The sequence below is a fragment of the Camelus ferus genome, chromosome 5 (genome assembly GCF_009834535.1).
Source record: "Camelus ferus isolate YT-003-E chromosome 5, BCGSAC_Cfer_1.0, whole genome shotgun sequence".
Taxonomy (NCBI): domain Eukaryota; kingdom Metazoa; phylum Chordata; class Mammalia; order Artiodactyla; family Camelidae; genus Camelus; species Camelus ferus.
In genome coordinates, this window is record NC_045700.1 from 80,443,369 (window position 1) to 80,460,702 (window position 17,334).

At 53.4% G+C, this 17,334-nt stretch overlaps 1 protein-coding gene across 5 annotated transcripts; it reads right to left on the reverse strand.

The window, feature by feature from the left end:
• Positions 1–167: 167 nt before the first annotated feature.
• On the reverse strand, positions 168–16,367 carry TMBIM1 (transmembrane BAX inhibitor motif containing 1). 5 transcript variants are annotated; one of them, XM_032480227.1, is made up of 12 exons: positions 16,215–16,367; positions 7,570–7,802; positions 6,215–6,312; positions 5,393–5,457; positions 5,116–5,169; positions 4,605–4,655; positions 4,035–4,074; positions 3,762–3,799; positions 3,497–3,584; positions 3,089–3,184; positions 1,994–2,047; positions 1,480–1,626 (listed from the first exon to the last, which is right to left on the reverse strand). In XM_032480227.1, the coding sequence occupies exons 2-12, from the start codon at positions 7,760–7,762 to the stop codon at positions 1,480–1,482; spliced, it is 924 nt and encodes a 307-aa protein (XP_032336118.1). In that variant the 5' UTR covers positions 7,763–7,802; positions 16,215–16,367. The 5 variants fall into 5 exon arrangements, with proteins under 5 accessions (XP_032336120.1, XP_032336118.1, XP_032336119.1 ...); XM_032480228.1 differs by having other exon boundaries at positions 16,096–16,221; XM_014560996.2 differs by lacking the exon at positions 16,215–16,367 and adding an exon at positions 8,319–8,424.
• Between the last annotated feature and the right edge of the window lie 967 nt (positions 16,368–17,334).

Genomic DNA, 17,334 nt, shown 5'->3' on the forward strand with positions numbered 1-17,334 from the left:
TTGAACGATCACCAGGAAGTATGGGGACAAAGTGTATTTGGTTATCATAGAAAAGGTAGAAGATTCCAAGCCAGAATGAAAAGGTGGATGTGGATGCTTTGGGCAGAGCCAGATTGATTCTCCCAGAGCTGACACCTTAAAATGAAAAAAACCAGAGCCAAACAAGGTTTTACCTTCTAAACATAAAACTTTATTACATTTCTAGTTATGTCCTTTTGTGGGATATATTTAGGACCAAGTACTTAATAGAGAAGTCCTAATTATACCCTTGGGCTGATTTGGTTTCCACCCCACCCCATAGAGTGACCCTTGTTCTCCCTTCCCCATTCCAGCTTGAGGCACTTGGTGTCACAAAGAAAGCAGTAGTTGGCTGGAGAGATGGGGCCTGAGTCTTTAATCCCCCAAGTATGAGTTAACAAACTAAGAGGGACAGTCTCTCTCTCTCAGGGCCCTCTCCAAGTCAGCAGAAGGGAAGAACCACGGGCACCACAGCAGGCTTCCATTATCTCCCAGACAGGGTGAGGGACCCCAAGGCATTGTCCCTGCCCACACCCCAGTCTCTCTTCACCCTGGTTACTTCCTGGCCATGCTGCCACAAAGTGGTGATCCTACATGCCACCCCATCTCCTGAACTTTGTCCCTCACTTTCTGCTCTGAGCAGCCTGACCAAAGGAAGCAAGATGTCCCTCTAACCAGAAATCTCAGAAGCACCAGGGAGGCCCAGGCAGCTTTGGAGAATGGGGACCATACAGCTACAAATGGGCCTGCTCTCTCTGCCACCATAAGCCAGGAGGAAGCCGCGGGTAGATGCTGCTCTGTATTGGCCTCTGCGCTTGACTTTGCTCACTGTCTTCCTCCCCATCCCTAACCCGGCAAATCAGTGTATATATGCTATCAAAAGTAGGGGCTGAAGCAGGGAAGACCCACAAGCACAAACCCCTTCTACCTTCCTGAGCTGGAAGGTGCCAAGAGTTGCCAAAGGGGTACAGGATAATGGCCTATGAGTCCAGGAGGCTGGGGCAAAGCTCTGTGGCTTTGTTGGGGGCTCAGGGAGGAAACAGCTCCAGCTACCTAGTCCAGAAGCCTGTAGCAGAAGTGGGAGGGGAAACCTCATGACCATGAAGTCGCTTCTACCTCTCATATTCCCTTTTAGTTCCAGACTAGGCTCTTTTCATCCTCCCTACTCCAACCCCAGCTGTTAAGAAGAATTTGGTGCCCCTAGTAGATGCAGGGAGAAGGCACATCTTTCGTCTAGGTCCCTGTCAAGTCCACTAAGGGAAAGAGTTAGTCCCTAGTTCCTCCATCCCCAGCTGGTACCTACACAACCACAGCCAGAGAGGGGCCACCCATCCCCAGACAGAAGGAAAATGGGCATGTTACTTGAGGGGAAAGAAAGGGGTCTGAGGCCCAGACCCAGGTCACAAGGCCCAGCCCTCTAGGGAAGGGAAAGCCTGGGGTGGGGCACATAGGAGTTGCTCCTTAATTGCGATCCCCCAGGAGCTGCAGCACAAAGGTGAAGATGTAGACGATGTCTGTGTAGATCTGTAGCGCACCCGTGATGTAGTCCTCCGGGCTGATGGTGTGCTTCCGGTTCCCCAGGACCAGCTGTGTGTCGTAAGCCAGGAACTGCAAGGACAGGGAAGCTACACATGAGGACCCAGGGGCTCAGCGGTCAGCAGACCTATCCTGGGAGCCTCTGTGCAGTGAGGTGTGCTTAGGGAACACATTAATGAACAGTAGAACATATGGTCTCTGCCCTCAAGCAGTTCACAGTCTAGAAAGAGAGACAGACACACTGTCTCCATATCTGGCCCACTGAGTGTTCTCATAGCCGGCGGTGTAAACAAGAGATGGTGGCAATGCCCGGGAAATCGGTGGAACCCATGGAGAGTAGGAAAAAGGAAGGGCACTGTGGCCTAAATTCACCAGCCGCCCAGCTCCTCCCCTCCATCCCCTCAGCTCCCCTTCCTAAAGAGGGTGGGACCTTACTCACCAAGGTGAAGCAAATGGCCCCCAGAGCAGCGTAGACCATGTGCAGCCAGTAAATCTGTGCAGAGGAAACAGGGATGGCGTTAGAAATCTTAGCAAAGCTTGGGCGGAGTCAGGGCCTTGGGACCATCTTCTGGCCAAGCGGGAAGATCTAGGAAGCTGGCTACATGAAAGGAATACTTTCTGCCTTCCAGATGGTGGCAGAAATTAAGAATGGTAACATATTTGGCAGAGAAAACACAGGCCATCCTCTAATGGCTACATAAAACCAATCACAGAATCTTAGCCAAACCACTCTGCAGAGTTAATCAAGGTACAGAGGTGTCCACTATTCTTCTGGAAGAAAAAGTGGCTGAATTCTAGCTCTGGGAGGGGCAGACCCATGCGCATGCTGGTTGAAAAGCCCCATCACCTTTCCCCTAGTCATGGCCAACATTCCATAGATCATGTTCCTGTAACCCAGCCCCAGAGGGACAGATTAAAGAAGAGGGCTGGGGGGAAGCCCTCCAACCACCCTGATGAATATCAGAGTCAGGGAATACCCCCAGGGCAGCCCTGCTCAACAGCCTTCCAAGTGCCTGTCCAAAGAAGGGCAGGGCCAGCCCACAGTGAAGTGGGCAGGCGGCCCTCCCGTTCACGTGTTTCCCCTTCAGCGCTGTTCTCGCCTCCCCATCATGAAGCTTCCCTCAGTCTAGGGGCCTCATGCTCTCCCTGCTGACTGGAATAAAAGAGGAGTTGGACACAGTGATCCCTAAGGTCCCTTCCACCCAAGCCCATCTTCTCGGTCCTCTGGGTTCCTCTGCCAGCCTGCCTCCTAGAACCTGGTCTCAGCTGTCAGACAGATCTAACCCACCACTTCTCTTAGGAATCTCATGATTCTGTCCAAGGCCTCAGGTGCTATGGTTCCCAGGGCCCGATGTCTCCAAAGAGACTCTAACCCAAAGGATGGCTCTTCAGCTTGGATACCTTTGCTAGCCAGTCGAGAAGTTCTGGAAGCCAGAAACTGCCCAGAGGCCTGTGGGGCCGGCTCTACCACATTACACAGAAAGTCTGCCCTGAGCACCAGGTTCGCTGACCCCAGCTCTCCTGGGGCACTCACATATTTGAAGGACAGCACAATGGCCGTGACAATCCCAGTCACCATCATCACAATTCCCAGGACACAGAAGAGGCCTGTGCACGAGGTGAAGTCCACCTGCCAGGAAGGGAGAGGAAGGCACATGTCAACCCAGCTGACCCAAGTAGCAGCCCAGCCAGACAGCCCCTGCCTCCTCCTCCAGAAAGTCCCAGTGCTGCCTCCTTGATGGGTAGGGAGCATGAGAGTGACCATGACATTCTAAGGAAAGACACAGGAAGCAGTTCAGTAGGTGCAGATATGACGGGAAAGGGGTTAGAGTCTCTAAGGGAAATCCCTCCCAGGCCTGCTCAAGTGCCAAGCCTGGAAGCCCAGGTCTGTCTATAATAAAAGAGGATGAGGCAGCCAGGGAAGGGCCCTCTGTGCCCTCACCTTGGTCTGGAAGCAGAAGATCGTGACTGAAATGGACACCACAGCAGTGATGATCATTGCAATGATGACAGCTTTAGTGTTATACACACTGCGGGGAAGAAGGAGTTGAGAGGCCAGAGACATAAACCAAATATAAAGGACTTCAGAATCACCACTTCTAAAAGTATCCTGCCCAGAATCTACCCATACAGGTGGCTGCCAGCCGAGGGATGCCCCACACCCCTAGAAAACACACCCCTGTGTGGTGATTTGTCCCTGAACGTACCTGGAAATGGTGCCAGTCATGAAGCCCATGGCAAGAGTCTGAGGGAAGGACAGAGACAAGGGTGAGACACTTAAGAGAGGCGGGGCCCTGGAGGCATGGCCATGGTGGACCACCAGAGCTGGGGTATGAGGCAGCCACAAGGAGACCAAGGGCAGGGGTCAGGGTAAGGTCAGGGAGAGTCAGGGACATCTTCCATCATGATGTCCCCTCCCTTCCCTGCGCCCAGCCCTCCCTCATCATCTCCACATCCTCCCTCGACCCTTCTAGACTCACAAAGAGGGCCAGCAGGATGATGTTCCACGGGAAACGGCGTCTGAAGGGAAAGAAACAATGATTAAGTGACGTGGGGCCGGCCAGGTATCAGAGGCTCCTTTAGAAGAAGGAAGTTCTTGGCTTGTGCACCTAGAGGATTAAGGCCTTGACTTGGGGGAGGGGAGGCTGGCACAGCCTTTGGTACCTGCTCAGGTGTTCCACTTAAGGGACAACATGGGGCAAGAGGACAGGCTTGGGCTGTGGAGCCACAAAGACCTGGATTCATTTGCAGCTCTTAGACTACTACCTGTGTGACTATGAGAAAGTTCCTTGGCCTCTCCGAGCCTTGGGTTCTTCCTATTTGTTAAGTGATTAAAATGCTACATATCTTGTAGGGCTGTAAGAATAACAGCTAGATAGCTAAATAGATCCCACACACGCAGGGTCCTCTGTACACACCTGAATAGTAGCCATCATCATCATCACCACTGGTGAGTCTCCATTCAGCTGCTATAAAGAATCCCCTTTCTTTGCAAAATACTTAGCCCCCCTCTTGCCATCCCTTCCCATGTCTAAGTCTCTGGGACTCACCTGGGTCCCTGGCAGCAGGCGAGGGTCAGGTAGGTGACCAGGAAGACAGCACTGTGGAGAAAGAGACAGGGAAGTAGTCTCCAGGTCCACTCTGCCCCTCGGCCCCAGCCCAGCCTGGCAGCACTCACCAGACTGGCAGGCTGGAGGCCCAGGGAGCTGTCTAGAAGTCTGAGGGGCTACCCAGCAGGACAAGATCACCCCAGCCAGGGGCTCTGAGAACCTCTGTAACAAGGGTTTGGCCAGGGAGGAGGCCACACAGGAGGCCAGCAGAGAGGCTGCCAGAACGTGGGACTGTTTCACAGTATTCATGTTGCCACCAGTTCCCCAGCCCCTGCTCTCAGAAGTTCTGTGACACTGCTACTTACACTTGGTGGCACACACTCAGACTTCCCAGCACAACTGGCAACTGGGAGCACCCCTCTCCAGAAGTATTTTGATCCCTGCCCTGAAAAGCTGGCCAACTGCCGCCCCTCCTCTCCTGGCCCCCGAGCAGGGAGGAGCACAGACTCACTAGGATGCGTAGTAGACAGCCAGGTTTGCCCTCACGAACTGGCCGACCGGCTTCCTGTGGAGCAGGGAAGGATGAGAGAGGGGTCATACCACGGCTTGTCTACCTCCCTGCCAAGTCCCACCAGGCAGCCTGCTGCCCCATCTTTAATCGCCCACATCTAAACTCCTCTTCCAGTCCATCTAAGTCAAGGGCCCACCCCAAGCCATGCTCCCAGCAGGTGACCCAGAGCCCCAAGCCCAGGAGCCCAGAGCTGGGGCAGAGAGGCCTAGAGACTCACACAAAGGTGAAGATAGCAATGATGGCCACCGTGATGAGCAGCTGGATGGAGATGATGGTGTAAACCTGGAACACAGACGGCCAGGGACAGCACAGGTCACCACCCTCTACTCCTGGCCTCTCCCCAGGAAGCATCCAGCTCCCGAGATCAAGGAACCCAAAAGACCCTGCACCTTCCCCCTTCCCCATCTTTCAGAGGTAGGGAGGGGGCTCCTTTTTAATTTGAAGGATCTACTCTTACTTCCTTCCCACTTGAGAGCCCACCCCAGCTGCAGCCTGGCAGAGAGGCCACCCCCAGTGAGAAGTCCGGCTGAGATACTGTACACACCAGCAGGGCTGCCCCCACCCCCCGCTGCTCCCTGACATCTCCTGCTCGCTGTCCAACATCTGGCCTCACTGATAACTCACTGCTCCTGCCTCGCGGCACCACCAGGTATGGCCTCCGCACCTGCAGAGGTTCAGCCTGCCGAGGTCAGGTATCTGTCTACCCTGAGCAGGTGCTGTGCAGACATGAGATGTGGGGGCAGGGGCTGCAAATGGGCACCATCAGTTCTGGCTTCACGTTGCTACAGTCTAACAGGAGAAAGAGGTGTGCAGAGAGCAGAACACTTGGGCAAAGCCTGCCCAGATTTTCCCAGATTGAATCTGCCCCCCAAAATAAGGTCAAGGAAGAAAGGAGAAAAAGGTGAGTGAACATAGGTTAGAGGAGCCAGGGCTCCCTTTGAGGAGGGTGCAGGACTAGAGAGGACCCAGAGGGGAGCAGCTCAAGTCCCCCCAATTCCCACAGCCCCAGGCCCAGGTTGCCTTCCAGCGCACATCTCACCTTTCGGATGAAGGCATGGCGGACTTTCCTGTCATCCCAATCTCCAGACCCGAAGTTGTCACTCACTGCTCTCTCCCCATCATAGCCCTGGCCTGCGCCTGGGAACAGATCATACATGAACAACAGGGAACCTGGGACACATGGCCTCAATCCCCAAGCCTCCATGACACTATCTCAAAGTCTCAGGAATCTCCAGCCAAAAGACATGTATTACAACTCAGGACCTCATTGCCCCAGCCAGGTCCTCTAGATGCCCTCTGAGTGACGAGAGTCTGTCTGGCCACCACAGGGAGGGAGTCACACGCCCCTGGCCCAAGGGGGTTTAGGTGTAAGCACTCCCTCAGTATGCATTTACTGAGGAGGGTGAACACCCGTGGTCCCTGCCGTCGAGGGGTCATGATCTCATAAGGAAGCCAGGCAGGCACGGGGCAGAGGAGCTGGCAGGGTCAGAGCACGGACTCAGAGATGGAGGGAAGAAAGGGAAGGTAGAAACACAGCGCATGCATGTGGAGGGTGGAGAATGGGGTATGCGGACCGTGATCTACATCAGGCAAACATCAGGACTCAGGGAAAACAGATACATTGGGGTGTACGTGCACAGGACGAGGCACGGCTGTAAATGTGACTGATATGCTAACATTCACACCAGAACACACAAGGCCAGATGAGAGCTGGCCGCACTCCAGGATTCCAGGGATGTTGCAGGGGCTCAAAAACAGCCCTCGAATACCTCCTTGGGAACTGCTTTCGAAATCCGCATGTGAGCCGCAGAGGAAAAGTCTCACTGCATCCTAATCTTACCTCATTTCTGACCAAATTTACCTGCCATGACGTTTATTAAACATCCAGATGACTTCTGGATGTTTGCAAAAATCAGATGTTACCTTAAAGGAAGAGGATTTGTCAGCACCAAGAATATTTAAAGGAAAAAAAAAACTGCTTCAGGTTCCTAAAGCAGTTCCTAAGGAAGAGAAGTGGGTGGGTGGTGTGGGAACTGCCTGGTTGGGAAACAGAAATGAACGGCCTCCTCAGGTAATGGCTCTGAAGTAACTAATTACTTCACCCAGCCACTTTCTCATCTGATGTGTAAGTTCTGGTAGGTGTCTTACAGACTCAGTGTCCTTGCTAAATAAAGGGGTTGGCAGATGGTCCCCCTCTGGAGGACCTAGCCCCCCAGCTAGGAGCTGAAGGAAAAAGCAGGGAGGTAACAAAGAAGGGGGAACAGAAGGAGAGATGTAAAGAGAAGATGAAAAATAAGATAAAGGAAATTAAAAAGGAAGGAAAGGAAGTGGCCTCATATGCTCAAGTGTTGCCTCCTCCCACCCCCACCCCCCAGCTGCCCTTCAGAAACTCACCGTAGTTCATGGGCATCGGGTGGATGGGGGGCATAGGCTGTGGGTAGCCAGCAGGGTGACCATAGCCAGGCTGTGGGTAAGCAGGGTACCCGCCGGGCAGGACAGATGGCTGCCCATAGCCCGCCGGGGGCGGAGGGCCAGGGTACAGTGGGTTGCGGTCCTCATATGGAGGTGGGGCACTGGGGTGGGACATGGCCGCTCAAGGGCTGAGGGGAGACCCCAGCTGCTGGGACCTGAAATGGAAGATGAGAAAAGTTAGTTGTGAGTGCCCAGGCTCAGCTCGCTCAGCCCAAGTCCAGCCTGTCTCCGTGGAAAGGGACACTCATACTTTCTCCCCCATCACAGTGTATCATTCCTGGCCCACAGGCCACTGTCCCCGTCCCCACAGCACTGCCCACCCCACCAGCTCAGCACCTGCCCCTCTGCCCTCACACCAGCTTTCTGTCCACGGCCCTCCTTACTGTGCAGCTTCCTGCCACAGGAGACGGGATTTAGTGCAGGAGCCAAGAGCAGTCACTGGGCATCAGTGGTGTGAGAGTAGGGGGCCTGGGAACTCCCCCGTGCTCGCTTAAGAGTCTTCCAGTGACCAGAGAAGAAGCTCCATGGTCTCAGCAAAGCCATCAGTGAGTCACAGGGCCAGCTGGGATCCAGTAAGAGCCCAGCCCCCACAGCAGCTGGCAGGAGCTCAAAGCCTGAAAGGCAGAGCTGGGGAGGAGCCAGGGCCCCAAGTGGAAGACAACAAACTCATCCCCAGGGCCGGAGCTGCCAGGCTGTGGACCGTGGCAGGCTGAGTCAGGGGCTGCCTGAGAGGCCTAGGCGAGTGGGTGCACCGGGCTGGCTCCGGGGGCTGGGAGGCTGCACAAAAAAGCAGGCCCGAGACAGGACTTTCTGGTTCCTTCAAGTAACAACCGAGACTGGCCAGGCATGTGACAGCCTGTGGCTGCCACCACTCTCTTCGTGGTCTTGCCAGGAAGTAGATAGTGTGTGCAGAGCCCCAAAGCCCCCTGGGAGGGGAAGACACATGTTGTGAAAGCCAGGGTCCCTGGTATCTCTGGGATTCCTGCCCGCCTGCCCCCAGGGTTGGTGTTCCCCTCTGAGGTGGCAGAGATGTAGGCTTGGGAAGAACTAAGGAGGAGGGCCCTGGAAGGGCCCAAGGTCTCTGGTACAGATGAGCCCTGACACAGTCTAGGCCCCTTGACAGGGCCCCCAAGAGCATCTCTCAAGGGCAGACCTTCAGGACCCCACAGGGAGGAAGCCCCCCAGATCCAGGTCAACAGACATCCCCAGAGGCTCTGCCAGAAAGAAGGGAGAACTGGCTCTTTTTAGGGCACCCTGCACAGTTTAGGGAGCAGATAAAGGATTATTAACTCTTCTCTCTCTCAACTGAGATAACACAGAGGGGAAGGCAGCAGGGAGGGGCGGGGAGCAGAGATCAAATAGCAGGCCAGGTCTCTAAAGGAGTTATTTTGAGGAAAGCTATTCTTCAGCTTCCCCGAGTGAATGAGCCAGAAGAGCCAGAATGTGCAGATCAGAAATAAGAAAGGCCTTCCTGACAATGAGGGTGTGACACAACAAACCAGTGTGAGAAGCAGGCGGTGGTGAAGGTCTCACTCCTAAATGGTGTGAGTTTAAGCCACAGAGATACTGTTTTTGAAAATATTTTGGTCTTATGTTGGGGTAGGACATAATATTCATAAGCAGTTATAATATATGAATCTCCTTAATAGACTTTTTTTTAAAAAGGAAGGAAAAGAAACTGGGCTCTGAGGCAAGAGACTCCTCTCTACTCCCTTCTACTCCCCTCCAAACAGCCCCTTTAACTCCACCAAGAGAACAGCGTCTTGTCTGCGGGAAGCAGTAGGGCAGGCCACCTTTGGAGTAGGATCATCTTTCATTATTACAGTCATCTCAGCCCTGGGCCCAGCGGACGTCCACCATCTGGGTGGCGGTACACAGGTGAACAGGCTAAACACGGCCCACAAGACACTGGCAGGAAAGGCCCCAACTGGGCCACCAGACAATGATGTCACCATGACCTGGTCCTGTCGGCTCCTCAGGGCGCACCTCTGTGAAATGAGGTGAGTGGACCGGATGATCTCCAAGCTCATTTCCAGCTCTAACAGACAGTGGTCCTGGGACTTATCTGAGGAACCCAGTTCCCCAGGGCCTGCCCTTTGCCCAGACAGCTGGCTGCCCCACCACCACCACCTTCCTTCCTCTAAGCCAGGCCAGGCAGACAGGTCCCTCCCCAAACCAAAGGGTGAATTAGGGAGCACAAGCCCAGCCTAGGATAGGCCACTAGGACTCGGGTTCCGGTCCGGCACAGCCAGCCACTGACTCACGAGAATGCCCTCTGCTCTCCCTCCCACCTCCCTGGGACTCTTCTGGTTGTGCAGGAATTTACCAGTAGACCTGTCCACAGGGAACACAGCAGCTCACATTCCAGTTCACTGGGGCTTCAGCCACCAGCCCAGCAATGACCAGAGACCAGCAATAGCCACTTTACCTCATTATGTCTGAATTTCTCCACCTAGAAAATGGGTACTATAATAGTACCCTCCACAGAGTTGTAAAAATTAAATGAGAAAATACACTTAGAGCACTTACAACGGCACCTGAGCCCCATCTTTAGTTATTTCATTAAATCCTTATAATAGCCCAAAAGGGCAGATATGTTATTAGCCCTTTACTTACAAATAAAGAAATAGAGGCTTAGAAAAATTAAGTTACCTGCCCAAGGTTACTTAGCTAGGGTGTGATGAAGTCAAGACTCAGCTCTAAGACTGACTCCAGAACTCTTAACCCATCTGCTCTCATCCTCGCTCGGGTGCCCTGTCTATCCAAACTTCTCATCACTTCTCATAGCTGCCCATCCCAGACCATCTAACAACCAAGGAAGGCTCACACAGCAAGTGGACACTGAACCATTCAGCCCCTTCCATCATCCTCCCGGTTTCCAAACCCCATGCAACCACCAGGAGGGGAAGAGGGCTGTCAGAGATGGAGATTCTTAAATGTCAGAGCTCAAAGGAAACTGGCTCATCTAAGGCAAGCCGACCTCTCACTTTACCAGCCAGCCAGCCACAGAGCAGGGGGAGGCAGAGTGACCTGTCCCTGGCCATGAAATGGGGCCCTGGGTCTACATCCCAGCTCTCTGGTTTAGAGCCCTGTGGGCAGGAGAGGGAGAGAGTGTTCAGGCCAGTCGGGGTAGTGGCTGAGCTCCATCACACTCACCTTCAAGCAGGGCCAGATGGGCAGCTTCTGGGCCTGCTCTCTGGCTGCTGTCCCACCTACATGGGGCCCTGGCCACTTCCACGTCATTGAGGCCTCAGCTAGGGGTGAGGTTTGGGGCTGGCAACTGACTGGGTAATAGGGAAAGGCGGAAGTGGTCAACGTTTACTTTCATAACTGTGACTAAAGGTGGGAGCTCAGAAGAATGCAAAGTCCAAAGAGAAGGAGGGGAAGGAGGTGGGAGAAGATACAGAGACAGAGTAAGGGTGACTGATATCCAGAGACTGGAAACCAGGAATCAGGTCATCTGGGTTCCGTTGGTAGCTACTGGAGAGGCTCACGATCTTCAGAGGCTAGAAAGGACCTTTAAGGTCCCCCAGCAGAAGCCTAAATTTTCCTAAAACACAGTAGGCATTCAACTTCTACTGAACACACTCCAGCAACGGGAAGCAAGGCTGTTCCACTTTCAGGTACTGAATCATTAGAACATTCTGCCTCACGATTCCTGTTATGACATTCAGACCCCACCCCATCCTTGCCAAGTTACAGATCTAAGCTTGCTCCCCATTCCCGTGGCCCCAATCTCATGGCCCATCAGGAAGGAATCAGAACCTCTCCTTTCTCTTACACGCCCCTAGACCCAGCCATAAGAAGTTGGTGAGCTCAGGGGGAGGGTATAGCTCAAGTGGCAGAGTACGTGCTTAGCATGCACAAGGTCCTCAGTTCAATCCCCAGTACCTCCATTAAAAAAAGTTAATAAATAAATCTAATCACCTCCGCCCACTAAATAAATAAATACAGTACAGAAGTGGGTGGGCTCAAACACAAGACTTGCTCGCTGTCAGGGTTTTCAGATGCAGCCTCAGGGAAGGCAACTCCTTCCCCTGATGCCATCCCAGTGTGGCCAGGCCAGCATGCTCCTGGCCAGCTGGGACCCAGGTTCAGGCTCCCTGGGGGGTATCTGAAGGGTTAAGGCTCTGGAATCTGCAGAGAAGAGGCCAGAGCTACTAGGGTTACAGCAAGGGGGGGGGGGGGGGCAGTGTGTGTGTGTGTGCGCGCACGAGAGTGTGTTGGAGGGAGGGGCAGAAAAGAGCAGCTGACTGATCCAGGCAGCCTGCCCTTCCTCCCTGCCAGGAACCGGTGCCCGGAGCAGAATGGAAAGAATCACTCAGAGTGCGCATCTCAGGAAACCCCACCCAGCAGGCACAGCAGCGCAGCCCCTGGCCCGCTGACCAGGTCTCTTGCGACAGCTTCCTTCCCTCCCTTTTCCTTTAGCTACCCCAACTCCCCCAGCTCTCCCCTCCCTTCCAAGAAAACACTTCACCCTCCAAACCCAGCACATAGCCAGGAGGGCAGAGGAGCAAACAGATCCACCCAGGAGTGTCTGGGCATGCCACCAGGCCTGATGCACACAGACCAAGGGTCCCAGAATCAACTTATCCTTCTGTCCGCTGGGCCCCTGGGGTTAACAGCATGACGCCGAGAGGATCTAAAAACTGAAACGTCAGAGTTGGAATGGACTTAAGAAATCATCTGGTCATTTGACAGACCAGGAAACCCCAGAGCCAAGAAAGTTCCTGCCCAGCCCACGACAAGCCCTCTTGGTCATGGGTTTAGAGCTTCCATTCCCAGCCCTGCCCGCCTTCTGAGAACTCAGTAACAGATGCCAGGAACACACCACTAAGGCAGAGCCAGAACAAGCCCCCCATCCCCCCAGTTCTCCATTCCCTTCTGCTCAGAAACAGATAAGTCTGCCAACCCATGACTTCCCTCCCAGCCCCTGTCTCTAACCAGGGCAGCCTCTCTCCAATCAGAAACTGAGAGGGTGGCTCCAGTCTCCCAGGAAGGGGAAGCCGCCCTAGAAGGCATGGGAGGACCCGGGCACCCACAGCCCCACCCCACCCCCACACCCTTCTCTGGTAGGTAGAACTATGTCATCAGTGCAAGTGATCTCAGAGACCCCAGCCAAGCCAGAACAGCCGGGGAGTGCAGATAAGAAAAGGGCATTAACCGAGGCTGGAAGCAGCTTCAGAAGCACAGCCCCATCCACCTCCTTCTTTGTGTTTCATCTTCTCCTGCCTTTTCAGTTGAACTTCAAGATGAGGAGGGGGAGAGGAAGACAGATAATTAACAACCCACAGTGGAGAAGGGAAACAAATGGTAGGCAGGGAAGGAAGAGAACCGGCAGCAAGTACTGTGTACTTAGTGCCAGGTACCGAGGATGTCTGCTCCTCACAAGGGCCCTATGAGGTGCAAATCCTTATCCTCACACTAAACATGAGAAAACCGAAATTCAAAGAAAACTTGATCCAAGGTCCCACAGCATGTGAAAGCAGAGATAGGTTTGAACCTAGATCTGATGTCTGACTTTAAAGTGCCTTTGCTTTTACTCCTGCCTGGAGCAGAAACCCCTGAGGCCCCCCCATCAGTTGCCTGTGTGAAAAGGCCAGCACCTGGGGCAGACTGAGGTAGTATAGGCCCTTGTCACCGATACCAACTCCTTTTGCCTTGTACAAAGTTGGTCCTTGCTAGAGCCCTGGGTTTGGAGGCAGGGAGCTGAGTTCTCGTCCTGGCTCTGGTCCTAACTCCCTGTGTGAGACAAGGTGGGGCACTTAACATCTCTGGGCCGTTTTCTCACCCATAAAATGAGTACACTGAACCAGAAGATCAAAGTCATTCCGACTCTCAAAGTCTCTGCTTCTGAATAAACAACATAACAGACCAGAGCAGACGGCTCCAGGGCAGAATGACTGACTTCCTAAAGAATCTCCGCTGGGGTCCCCACGGATGTGCAGCTGGTCTGGAGGACATCTGCAGAGGCGGAGGCACAGGGCATGACCTGGGTGTGGGAGAGGCCACAGCTCCCTCTCCTCTCAAATTGCCCCCATATTGCCCCCCTGGACCCCCACAGCTGGCATATCCTGGGTCTCACTCACCCCTAGAGCCTACAAAGAAACAGTAGCACACTGTAGAAAAGAAAGAGTATGAGGTGGGAAGTCAAGAGATCTGAGTTCAAGTTCTAACTCTGCCACTAACTAGTTGTGGAATCCAGGCAAATGACTTCCCTTGACCTCCTTTTCCCCTCAATTGGCGCACATCAGGGAGAGGAAGAGGGATTAGTTACCGGAACCAGAGAGTGGAAAGCTAGAACCACCCAACCAGGCATTTCCCAGACTGCTCTAAAGAACACTGCCCCAGGAGATATTAATGGATGAGCTCAGAAACAAATAATTCTGAAAAACAATCCAAATCTCCTCTTTGAAATTCACAAGGCACAAGGGCAGAGTAAGCCTCTGAGAAGTCCTGCAGTGAGCAAACCTGTTAGACTTTGTTATTTCAAACTTTCTTAGGCCTGAAACATTTGTATTAGGGCACACCTAATTAATATCCTGTGAGCTGCTGACCAGGCCATCTTTGTTTTACAGGTAGACCTCAGAATGATTCACGTCCTAACTCCTCATACCATAAAACACCCATCCTTACCCCCAGCTCCTCAGAGCAGTCACATTCAGTAGCAGGTACGCCCCCTCACTCAGAGCCAGCTCAACACCAGGATCCTCTGCAAGGGTCCTTTCTCTGCCCCCACCCCCACACGGCTGCTATAATAATCTCTACAGTGGGATCATCTCCAACCAGCACAGAACCAGGAGGCTGCCATCTCCTAACATCACCTTTATGTAACAGGAAAAAGTACAAATCATTATATACAAGGGTAAGGACTCATTCTTATCTTCCTCCCCTGACCAGTGTACTAAGTACCCTCTAGGTACCTGGCACTGTAACCTATGGACTTCTGGGCATCATTTCTACTTTAAAACAAGACCCAGGTTTTGGCCTAGAACCCCAGAATCTTAGGGTTGGAAGAGTCTGAAAAGGCCACCCCCTCTACAGTGTTCTCAACGAATATCCAGAAAGCCCACCTTAGGGCTAACCATACTCTTAGAGGAGGACCTCTTCCCAGAGAGCTGTACGAACTTTCACTCTCTGGCCCTTCCAGGGTGACCCTCTGGACGCGCAGTGGGTGTCCCTTACCTAGGGCTTCTGTTCTTTCTGAAGGGCCCAGGATGACAAGTTTTGGGGTTGGAGGTGCTCTTCCAGTCAAGGCCCCCGTTCCCATGGGAGGAGGCTGAGCTCAGGTGGCTATTACCCCAGCTCATGACATGAGATTCTCTCTACACTTAAGGTGTACCCTGTCATTACCTCTCTGACGTGCCCTCAGGTGACGCCCTGAGGTCATGGCACAAGAAGACAGGAAGTCAGGGCCCTTGACCCTGTGTGGTCCCACTGCTTCTTTCTTAGTTATAAACTGGGTCTCTGGGTCCTCATGGCTGGAGAGATAGGGAGAGCAGGCAAGTGACGAGGCAGTTATGGCTGCCCCCTTGCCCCAGACAGAGCAGCCCCAAGGAAGTGCCTGGCTCCTCCTGCCACCACTGGCCAGGCCAAAGGCGCCAGCTTTGAAACCAAAGCTGACCAGTGAGATGAATATTTCAGAGCCCCAGAGAACTAGACACCCAAGGGACCTTCCATGACATCTGGCTCTGACCCTGGTTCCCAGGCCTACCCCCGACCCCATCTCATGCCCAGGTTCCTCAAGGGAAACCCCAACCCCTAGATACCACACAGAGGCCACAGTGGGAGTGGTGGGAGGGGTGAGAGGGGATGGAAACCCCCAAGATCAGGGCCAAGCCTCTCAGCAGCCTTCCTCTACTTCCCCTCACACTGTCCCCTGGCTCCTTCCCAGGTCTCCACGGTTTTCCCCTTTCCTATTTTCCTGTTTGGTTCTTACTCTGACCCAAAGACGCCACGAGGAAGACAGTACTTCACTGGAGATTTCTGAACCCAGCCTGGAGACAGTGGTTAAAAGTGGGTAGGCAGAGGATACATAAGTCACGGTAACGGAGGTGGCAGCTTCCACACGCCAAGGATTTGGGCTGCTCACTGCTTCCACCCCGTCCCCCACTCACTCCAATACTCAGTCAACTGTCTACACCAAAGCCTGGCACCATGGCGCGTAGGACCAAGCTGAGGCCGGAGCCAGGCTCTGGGCCGCCTCCCCTCCCCCTCCCACCATCTGAGGGCCACGATTCCCTTTATCCCACGCACAACTGGTCAGCCTGGGGCTGGCACGGTGGACGCGCCCTGCGACAGGCTAGCGCCAGGAAGAGGGACGGAGAGGCACATGACACCCTCAGACCCCGGCCCGATCGCCCGGCTGGGCTCCCAAGGCTAAATAGGCGCCGTCCGCCCGCCAGGGCGCAAAGTGAAAGCGAAATTCCGAAGGAGAGGGCAACAGACCCCCATTCCGGCCCGCCGCGCACTCCGAGAAAGTTCGGGGCTCCGCCCCAGCGCCGCCCCAGCCCTGGCCCGGTCCCTGCCGGCCCCAACGGCCCGCCGGCCCGGGGACCCTTGCTTGCCTGCCGCTCCCGACGGTGCGTTCCCGGCCTCCTGGCGTGGCGAGTCCGGCACCGCCCGCGCCTTCCTGGGCTAGACTGGGGCTCCGCGCCCCGCCCCGTCGCCCGGGCCCCGTGGGGCGTGGCTTCGGGGCCCCGCCAGTGGGTGTTGGGGTCTGCCCTGGGTCTCGCCGGCTTCCGCCTTGCCCCCTCTCCTCCCAAGACCCCGAGGACCTACTGGCATTTTCGGATTTTAAGGCAATACAAGATTATTGGTGGAAACTCAAAACACAAAAATACAGGAGACCACTTCTTTTCACGCCTCCCGACTTTCAGCGGCAAGCGCTTGCTTTTGGTGCTTTTTTGCCTATATATTTGTGTATTTTACTTGTTTTTCTAGAGTGGGGTCTTTTACGATGTTTTGTTTATTGCCTTTCTTTTACTTAACATTTTATCATGAACATTTTTCTTGTCACTAAATATTCTCAAAAGCATCATTTTAATGTCGCAAAATATTCTATCACGTAGCTATAGTGATTTATTAAATCAATTTCCTACTTTTAAGGGCATTTAAATTGTTTCCCGTTTTCTCATTACTCGACGTACATCTGTGCGAGTTATCATTCTTTTAAGCCAAATGTACTTTTCAAGTTTAAAACTTCGAACGTCCAAACGCATAGATGGAACTTAGAATCTCTGTCCCTGGGAACTAAGGCATTTCCTGCCTGAAGTTACTTCAACCAGGAAAGCAGGTGTTTTAGGGTCAGAAATCCTGAGGATGTAGATAACTTGTATTAGTGCACGACTTTGGGTTGAGGACTTTACACCCATCATTTTAACCCTCACAGCTACTAATGGAAGAATGTACTAGTTGTTCCACTTTACAGATGAAGAAATAGGTTCTGGGAAGTTTTGAAACATTGCCCGAGGTTACATAGTTCCAGAGTCCATGGTTTGTTTTGTTTTTTTCCCTTACATCAAGGCTGCCAGTAGATGAGCAGCTTTATTTAAGGTAGTTATCTTGTGCTAGTAGCAACAGATCACAGCTGCCACTGAATGTCATTCACAGCCTGTTGACACTTCTCCTCTTTGAATGGGGAGGGGTTGACTTGACAATACACAGCTAGAAGTGAATGCAGTTAGA